We start from the raw sequence: 10,324 nt of genomic DNA on the forward strand, positions 1-10,324 counted from the left end.
GAACTACAAATTATTTAAAGTTATGGAAATATAAAACTGACATCTGTTTCCCACTACTTCCTATCTACTCAGAGAGTGGTTTTGTAACTCTTATTCATCCTGAGGAACATTTTTTTCCTTAAATTATTATTGCCTATTTCATCAAAATTACAAGGTAAGTTATGAACTAATCAATGTGAATTGCACAGCAGTACTAATTCTTAGTACTGTGCTGTCAGTTTGTCTTACTTAAATACACATCCTAAAGCTCTGGAGTAATCCTTATCTGAGGACATCATGTTTCACTTGCATAAATGAGCTGCAGTATTTGAGAAGAAGGCTTACATTTTCTAGACTGCTCAAAGAGCAGAAGGTAAAACAAAACCAAGCAAAACTTAACAAACCCTCCCCAAAACCTACCTAACTTCAAAAAAATCTTCATACTTTTTTGTTGGATTTTTTCATCAGCTTATGATTTTGAGACCTGTCCCACAGCTTTGGACGTCAGTTGGATTGTGAGCCTAATCTAGGCTGAGACTGTAGTTTGTGATGCCGTGACAGTCCAACTGTTCTTGACTGGGGAAAAAAAACAGACCTCTGCACTACTCCCGAAGCAGTTAAGAGTCTGCTTGCTGGGCAAGAAGCTGTTCAGTAGGATAACATTGTGGTCTAATCCCAGCCAGCAATGAAGGGTTTTTTGTCTTTGTTCTGATAAGAGGATCAGCTGTAGTGCTTTACCCAATTACCCAGGGATGTCATGGGAGATGATTTTTTGGACCTTAGTTTTCCCACTGGAGGAGCATAACGTCATGGCTTTGTATAAAAAGTAGATGTAGATCTAAACAGCAGAGAAAGGCAGCTGCCCCTTCTAATGTCTCTGGGGATTTTGTTTCGCAGGAGATGCACGGGTGAGAGGTCAGACAGGGGTTCTCTCCGAGCGCCGTGGCTCCTACCCATTTATAGACTTCCGACTTCTTAACAGTAAGTGCAACCCTTCCTTCAGGTCTGTATTTAAATAAAAACAAATACAAATCTCTGTTGAAAGTATGTGGACCAAAGTGCCTCATCTCATGTATATCTGTAGTTCAGCTGTCTTCACACAGTCAGCAGTAATAATTCTATTATTCCCACCCAGTGTTTGGCTGTGAAATGTTTTGATTGTGTGAATAGTGTCTGTAATGCTGAATCTGGCAACTATAAATACAGTAGGGCCATGGGGTGTGCTGTGGAGAAGAAGGGGTGCTTCAGAATTAAAAAGATAAACCTCTGTGTCCTTTAGCCTCTTAGACAACAGTTGGAACAGATTTATGTGAGTCTGTTATCCGGTCATATAGAATTGGCACAGAAGGGGAGCATGTGACAGCACTGACCAGTGGTTTACAATAACATTAATTTTTCCAACAATTAGAACCCAATCCAAAGCCCCATGGAGTCTTCTCATTGACGTCAATGGATTTTGGGTCAGGCCAGCAGTGAACATCTGTTAAAAATAATCTTAACCTCATTTTGATTGAACTTACTTTGCCACTGTTGTAAATAAAGGAGGGCAAATGTAAAAAGAAAAATAATAAATTGAGGTACTGTTGGGTTTTTTTCACCTGATGGGTTCTCAGTACTGATATAGACCCATTTGCCAGTGTGTAAAAAATAAAATTAAATAAAATAACAGTGAACACTTAGTTTTGGGGCCTGTAGCATTTAACCTGGATGCTGTGTTAAGTCCAGTGTTCAGACACAAGCAGATGTCAATGTGTCCTTGTGTACTGCACAGACCCCTCCATGTAACCTTTGAAAAAAATTCATGGAATCATAGAATTTTGAGGGTTGGAATGGACCTTACAGATCATCTAGTCCCAACCCCCCCTGCCATGGGCAGTGACGCCTCCCCACTAGACAGGTTGCTCAAGGCCTCATCCAGCCTGGCTTTGAACATTGCCGGGGCTGGGGCAGCCACTACGTCCCTGGGCAGCCTGTGCCAGTGTCTCACCACCCTTACAGTAAAAACATTTTCCCAATATCCAGCCTGAATTTCCTCTCCTTCAACTTGAAACTGTTACCCCTTGTCCTCTCACTGCAGTTCCTAACAAATTGTTACTATCTTCATCAAAACAGACTGAAACTCTGACAGTTTAATGATGACACCTTTAAGCTTCTAGCGATGGTGCTTTTCATTAAAGAGCAATTATGAAAACAAAGTTTTAATTCTCCTTTTTGTAACTCCTTGCCTGAGTGCCTGGGGAAGTGAGGAAGGTAGCAGAGAACAGAGTGGAAGCCCACTGCAAAGCAGGAGGACTAGCTGGGAGTCAGGAGTGAAGAGGAGCTAACAGGAAGGGAAAAATTTTGACTTTGATGGACTGCATTCACCCACACTGGTAAAGTTACTGCCACCTGGCATAGTGCTACTATCAGTCTTGCTGGTAAAAGGTATTTTCTGGATCGTAAGTCCATCAGAGGGCTTGCTGTGACTGAAGTAGAAAGACATAAGCAGTAAGATGGGTCCATCAGTTTTGCCAGGACAAAGGGAACAACCTGCTGGTTGAACAGAGCTCTGAGGATAATTTAGTCCTAACTTGCCAAAGAAAAATGTGGAAAAAAAGACTAGTTTAGGCTAGCTGGAAGTATTACTGGTCATGCCCTTATAAAGAATGAGAGAAAATAAAGCACTTCTTTTCATTTATGAAGTAGAAATGAATATGGTTTCAAATTCAAGTGTGGCTATATTAATTATTTCCTTTTAATTTTGAATATGTCCATGTTATTTAAAATTCCCTTCATGTGTTCTTTCCTCTCCATGGCTAAAGAAAGCAAAAACTTGAATATTTTTTTTCTGGTGGTAGGGCTTTCACTTTTATCCCCCGTACATGAATCTTCAGATCCTGCCAGCTTCTGGGAAACACTGATCCTGTCTGTGGGCTGTCTAGGGAGGGATCCGTGACAAGGGGTGTTCTGGTGAATACTCAGCCTTTGATCATGCAAGGAGCAGGACACTCCACATAACCCTTCACCTGTAACTGCTGAACTTGAAAGCGATGCCTCTCTCTGCACACACCTCTGGTCCGATGGAGGTGGAGCACCTGGGATTTTTATTCCTGTGCTCTGTCACAGACCTCTGACCTACTCCTTTTACTACTTCTCCATAATCTGAAATAAGTCACTATGGCTGGTCGTGATCTCTATGTAAGGAAAAGCAATGATCCTGATTTTGGATTTCCCATTGTTTTCAGGTTTTTGTGTGTTTACTATTTTCTGTGTAGTGTTGGGTTAATCTTTCAGTGCAAAGTGGAGTGAGATTTCTAGGCATTCCACTACTGATTTTGTAGATGGCAAGTGCACTGGGCCTGGCTCACTTGGTGGCCTACAAGTGAATGAAGATGCTCATTTTCAGAGCACACAGACATGTGTTCTGCCAGGAAGTAAACAGGCTTTTATATTATTTGTTCATCTACACTTGTTTATTAAAGCCATTTCTGCCGTGTATGCCGTATAAGCAGCAAAATCCATGGTGCTGCACATCCTGTCAAAAAGAAGCATACATCAATGTCACTACTGCAGTCCTTTTGAAGAGTGCCTAATACTTGCAGTGAATTTTGGAACTAGTTGCATTTTTTGGGGGGCAGTAACTGACAGCCAGCAACTGTATACTGCAAGCTGTTAGAGTAAAGGAGGATGAGGTAGAGAATATTTTATGGTAAATATCCTCAGAAATCTAGACAGATGCAGTATAAGCATTACTCCATCTTCTCACTAACAAACTGAGCTTTAATAGTGATTGTTCCCTCTATTGTCTGAAATAGTATTCCAAATAACAGTACCAGCCTTATTTTAAAGTACGGGAAAACACTGAAGCTCATTCTTGAGCAGAGCTGACACTCATTATGAAAATTGACATTTTTTTAAAAGTACAGGGCATTGATATTTAATGTCAGACTAAAGGTTACTCACATGTAACTTTGTTTAGCATATTTGCAGTTTCAGTCAAACGAGTGGATTTTTCCCTACTTTGTCTATTAAGGGTTAACACTGGCTAGACCATATCTTTTGTTTTTCCTGGAGTCCTGCAGTAAAGTTGCTGTGTAACTTAAGACACCATTAAGTCTTTTTGGATAGGAAAACTTCCTGCACTCTGAAAATGAGATCTTATGTAGCCCTAATCAAAGCCAACTGGATTAATGTTGGCTTCTTGTTGTTTGAGCTAACATCTATGATGCCATCTACACATGCCTCCAGTGCCTCTCTGCAATGTATAGAAAGTTAGTGTTCCTTCACCGTGTCTGTGCCAGGCTGTCAGGGCTGTGAGGATTGTGCAGGATCCTGTCTGGAAGAGATGCAGGGCTTTAGTGTCTTCCTGCCTTTTCTCTGCCTAGTTGCAAGCTTTCCTAGGCACAGTTTCCACTGTTGTGTTTGGGGACTCTTAAGATGACTCTGGAATACCAAACTGAATGTAAAATATCCCTGTGTCACCAAAATCTCCTTGGTTCTGTATTGTGAGGAGTGTATGCTTGCCTCAGCCTCTAGAGTCAGTCCCTGCAACTTGTGGAGACCTGCATGACCTACCAGATACTTGTTTGTGTTGATGATATCAAGCCAGAAGCTTGAGGGGAAGCTATGTAGCAGCTCCTCTCCCTCTCCAAAGCTGCAGCAGACAATGCTTGTTTGTTAGCCCAGTGTGAAAACCCCCAGGAGGCAAACTGGCTGTCCCTTCTTCTGTCCTGACATGATAAGGCAAGCAAACCACCTGCTCCTGGTGGCCACTGATAACCCCCAGTAAAAAATAAGCACAATAAGACAGATATAAGGCTATGCATACAGCAGGATGGAAGAAACACCAGACTTTACGAACTCCTAAACTAAAACACAGAAATCTGCAGAGCCCAATAGGTTTATAGTAAACTAGGGTGAGGGTTTTTCTCTTTGAGCAAATAAGGCAGTGGAAGAAAAAAAGACTTAGCATGAGAAATGTACTTTCCAGAAGGAGTAAGGATGGAATAGGCAAGTCTTAGGTGCCCTCTAGCAGTTGAATACAGTGTATACTTTACGAACTCCTAAACTAAAACACAGAAATCTGCAGAGCCCAATAGGTTTATAGTAAACTAGGGTGAGGGTTTTTCTCTTTGAGCAAATAAGGCAGTGGAAGAAAAAAAGACTTAGCATGAGAAATGTACTTTCCAGAAGGAGTAAGGATGGAATAGGCAAGTCTTAGGTGCCCTCTAGCAGTTGAATACAGTGTATAAATTATGTAAAAGTGATTCCAAATCAGACCTCACATATTTTAGGAAAGTTTGACTCTGAACTCAGTAGCTCAAGGTTGCAACTGAACCTAATGCAGGTTGTAATTAATGATGGAAGTTTATTGGTACTTCTGCATTTCTGTGACTTAAATGAACTTTATTGTGCTCATGAGACAGAAGAGGAGTTAAACAGGGTAGTAAGTTAGAATTTGAAACACTTCTGCAGTGAAAGTGAATCCAGTTTTCCTTTTAGTATAGTTTGGATTTGAGAAATGAAGGAGCTATGGTAAGCAATTAATTTAGTTCTCTGATTCACAAAGTTGCTCAGTGAGTCATTGAACCAGATCCCACCAGTGACTAATACGCATTGATTTAAATAGATTTCGTTATCTCATGAGAAGTTTTGTTGGTGAATGTGATGGTATGTATCCTCATTGTTAACCAAAAGTTTGAGGGAATTCCTTGTGATAAATCCAGACTTGTAGGTAAGCATGCAGCAATAACAAAGAAGACCTCACCCTACCTCAGTTATGTTAGATACTTCGTTTTATTGCCAGAGTCAATTAAGTAGACTAACAAAATAACAGTTTACAGCTGAGATGAGTAACTTACTGTTTACAAATTTGCTTGTCAAGCTTATAAGTTAGAAGCCAAGGAGATCTTAAGACTTAAACAGTGATTCTCCAGTTCCCATCTTGTTTATGCTAAGCTTTTCTCTGGATTGAATTTTTGCTTGCAAATGAGAAAGTTATTAGCCTCTAATTGACTATATTTAATTCACTTCTGTATATATTGATCTAGGAGAGATAACAAGGAAAGGGAAAGGATGTAGTATGTGACCTGCAAAGTGGAGTCTCTGCACCCAAATGGTGTTACCCAAAGAGATTTCTGTTTTCTTACACCTTGCACAACAGGAACACAGAGCGGGATCTGAGAATATATAAAATGTCACAACATGTCTGTAGACACTCCAAAGGTATGTCTCTGTATTACCTAGGATCTTACTGTTGTCATGCAGGCAGAAGTTGCGTTCAAAAGAACCCCACTTTCTTTAAGCTTAGCTTGGCAAATTAAGTTAGTAGAGATGATATACTTACAGTACCAAATGGTGGTAAATGGTGATATTACGTACCATTCAGTCTCTGTCCTTGATTTGCTGTGTGATTCAAGTGAAGCAAAATACTCTGGCTTTCAGGTTGTTTGCAAATAAAGTGAATTCATCACATACTTTCCAGGCATGTGATGAATTAGGTGTTGGAGAAATGAAAAGTGTTGTCAGGATTAGTAAGGGAAGATATGAAGTCACAAAAAAGTCTCCATCTCAAAGAACCAAAGTCTGTGGACATTTGAATTTGTGGTTTCAGCCTGTCTGCAGAAGGATCCATTGCAAAATTTACATTCATTTTGGAGTTTGGATTTTGAACACTCCAAGGCTTTCAGGTAGGGCCCATCTCCAGGGAAAATAAAACTTAACCACAGCCACCAACCCAAAACTGAACCATCAAGTAACCCAAACCCGAATAAGTGAGGTTAAAAAGAGTTTGGTTAACTGTCTTGTTTTGTTGCCTTTGGCTAGAAAAAGAAGTGGGAGTGAGAGATGCCTTTTTAGGTATTTCTGACCCAGGTTAAATCGGGACACTGAAAGTCTTGTGAGGAAGTTTAAAGGGCTGATTGGATTACTCAGATCCCAACCCAGCCTGTGGAGATGAGTCCGAAGTTCCAGATGGTTATTAAATTAGAAAGGGAGAGATCTTATGGGGTCTGCATTATTTCTATGTAATACCTCCCTTAGTTCCTCATGGGTAAGCACATCCAAAAGTTACTCATCAACATTCCTAGAACACAAGGGCTTAATCTAGTTAACTTGTGTCTGGTTTGAATGGATAGACCATTTACAGAACTGAAGTCAGCCTGTGGCCTTGCTATCAGTTACCTATTCAAGGAAGAGAAATTGGAAGGCTCTTAATGTTTCAGCAGAGATTGTTCTCTTTTCTAGTAATAAGCCTTCACTGTATTCAAATTCTTTTCTTGTCATTGGAAGTCAGTCTGGTTTATCCTTTTCATCAAATAGCAGCAAGGTTTTCTTGGTTCGTGGTGTTGTTTGCAATTAAAAAGTGTTTTTAAGAGTTGTTACCTGCAAAATTTAATAACAAGGTTGATGGAAAAGTATATTCTTCTACCTGCCATTCATACTCCTTGTTTAGCTTTAATGCTACGTTTGCAGAAAATGAAAGCCATAATGTAAAACTGATCAATGCACAGGCCCTCATATGCTAACAAAATACATCTGTTTGGGTTGTGAATGCTTCAGGAGAACTCATGAGAGCAAGCAAAACAAACAACACTAGACGCGCTTCACACACAAAGTCTTAGCAAACACTGACCAGAATACACAGGTTTGTAACTTACTTTTTAAGTACAGATTTGGGATTCAGTTCAATGAGAATGTCTCTTTAAGTTTCCAAATGATGCATGACCCAGTCTGCCACCCCACCTTCTTTTCCCTGATTAGAAAAGGGAAAGGATGTACTGAAGATAACGCTGAGGATACTTTCCAAATGACCAGAGGAAAAGAAAGAACAAGGAGAAGGGATCATTAAGATGATAAATGAAAGTTGGGTTTGCTGTTATTACAGGTTATGTTGTTTTTTCTCAAGGGGAGTGAAGGAGGAGGGGATGTACCATTTCCTGTTGGAGAAACCATAATAAGCTATAAAACATTTGCAGTTTTAGGAAGGAAAGGCCCTGACTGTGCTACTGTACAAAGATTGAAGTGGCAAAGCTAAGGTTCATATTGAAATGCTGACAACTGTTGCAAAATAGAACACAACATGCTATTTCCAAAGAACTTGTAGGAGGTTTAATAAAAGATGCCAAGATGTTTGTTTGCATTAAGATTAGTGATGGCCCAAATAATGGCTGCAAATTGTGAAGAGAAACACATCTAAATTCATCTTAAATTTGGATTTATTCTATTCCTCCTCCTGTTATTGTGGCTAATATTTGGTTATCTAAATGGTCTTTGAAACCCTAGTTTCTCCAAAATTTGGTGTAATAGGATTATTAGGTATATAAGAGAGATTGTCAGCATAATTCTTAAATTCTGTATTCTCTTTCAAAGAGTATCAAAAAGAGTGTATTTTGCCACAGGGAGGAAACTGCATGGCTGGTGTTACAAGCCACCATCACCTCAAGTGCTGATTAAAAAAGAAGAAACCCCAAAGCAAGGTGACTTAGAAAGTTGGTGTCTCAGAACCTCTCACACTAGCCAAAGAGGTGCATGAACACCTCCTCTGTAAACAGGGCTCTACATTGGTTTTGTGCACTTGTGCATGTGGTTGAAGAATGGGATTTTTACTCAAAGCATAAAATTTTTAAGCTCTTTTATTTTACTGCTAATTTTCTGCTTTTCTCTGATGTGTTCAGAGTCCCCCTCTCATTCTCACAGCTTCTTCCTAATTGAAGAAAATGTTTACCCCTTTAAAGGGAAATAATACAGTTGCAACCCATATGAACAATGGCAGCTAACAGAAAGCACTTGACCTCTAAAATTGAATTTTATCAGAAGTCAAGGAACAAAGAATATTTTAGACATTAGAGAAGCAAAAAAGTGTTTAGAACACAACTTTCTTTGGATCCCCATATAGATTGAGGAAATCTCATGAGGATTTCTACATTTACAAGATTTCAGTACAACACTTGTTTACCTGTAGATACAATATAGTGCAAGGTGTTCATCTGTCTTGTTAGTTGCAGTGAGCAGTGAGAGGGTAAAACTGACACAATCTTACTATTTTTGAATCAAACCTATTTGTCCTTTTCTTACACCAGCCACAGACCACTGAGAAGTACAACTGAGATAGTCATCTGAGCCTTCTTGGTCCTTCTGCACTAGACTGAAAACTTTCGAGAAACAGTTCTCTCACATAGGTTTCTGATGCTTTGTGCATTTTCTCAGGCCTTTCTTCAAAACTGCAATGTTTCCTTCCTGAAGGCTATTTGGACTACAATGCACAAGGTCTCAGGAAGGCCTAGACAGTGCAGAGAGAAGAGGTTTTCTGTTCTTCTGGTTTCCCAGTGCTTTCTTCAAAATTTGAATTTAAAATACGAAGTTTGTCATTAATATTTAGATTGCCTGTGTTAGTTCAGCTGCCTCTACTCATGCTGCTGTTGTCTTTTGGGTAATATGATAAATCCATAATGTAAGAAGGTACTAGGAAGGCAACAGCAATTTTTTTTCCATCGTCAGTGCTGTGTATTCTTCTTTATAAGAAAGATTCAGCAACCCGATATGCAATGAATATACCAAACAAGACTTCAGTAAAGGTGGTTTAAATGCATGGCATAATCTCACACAAAAAAAAATGGACAAACACCAATTACTCCTTGTAAGTCAGTTACATATCTCTTGGGCTTTCAAAGAAAAGCATTCTAACCAGCTGTCAAGCCAGTCAACCAGTGCAGAAAATTACCTCCATAATGTACAACCAGAGACAAATTGTTTATCAGAGTCCTCACTGTTTGCAAACTGTCTGGACCTTAAATTGCAGAACTGATCGTCTCACCTCATCTTCCAGAGATTCTAGCACTTTCCCACCAAGCTTGCCTGACTCTTCAGGAATACAGTTGTAGAGAGTGGCTGTGTATCCTCAGAAGAGGGAGTATTCTAAGTCGTATGAGTCAAAGGCAGGTGCTTGAGGACCTGATTTGTTCTGCATCCATTGCTTAAGAAGAGAAAAAAACATTTACTTCTTCTGAATCAGTCCACTTTTGAAAATTAATAAGCGTTTTGTTGTCCACACATGCTACTGGGTGACCTGTTTTTATGGCACACTGAGGTGCAATAAAAAAAAAAGGTGATACTGTGAAGAAAAACTCAGAGGCTTTATTTGAATGCATAACCAAGTTTGTTTACTTTGAAAGAACAGTAACAATGTAATGAATGTTTGGTGCAGAGTTAAGTACATCCTTGTCCAAGTTTGATTTATATGATCGTTCTGGATGTTAACCATTGTTAACATAACCTCCATGAGTTTTATGTGCATGCTGCCTGTGGGCACACAGTGTGAAAGAAATGCGAAAGAAAACTGGTAGCAGTTCCCAGTGCAGAAAACCTC

General features: G+C 39.6%; 1 protein-coding gene across 1 annotated transcript in view; it reads left to right on the forward strand.

Moving 5' to 3' along the window:
* Positions 1 to 872: 872 nt before the first annotated feature.
* PDE7B (phosphodiesterase 7B) overlaps positions 873 to 10,324 on the forward strand; it is a gene marked incomplete at its 5' end in the record, with an annotated part of 32,527 nt that continues 23,075 nt past the window's right edge. Inside the window, one exon of the mRNA XM_009076755.1 lies at positions 873 to 960. Coding sequence (XP_009075003.1) covers positions 873 to 960 — 88 coding nt within the window. The remainder of the gene's footprint in view (positions 961 to 10,324) is intronic.

The sequence above is a fragment of the Acanthisitta chloris genome, unplaced genomic scaffold, assembly GCF_000695815.1.
Source record: "Acanthisitta chloris isolate BGI_N310 unplaced genomic scaffold, ASM69581v1 scaffold29856, whole genome shotgun sequence".
Lineage (NCBI taxonomy): Eukaryota > Metazoa > Chordata > Aves > Passeriformes > Acanthisittidae > Acanthisitta > Acanthisitta chloris.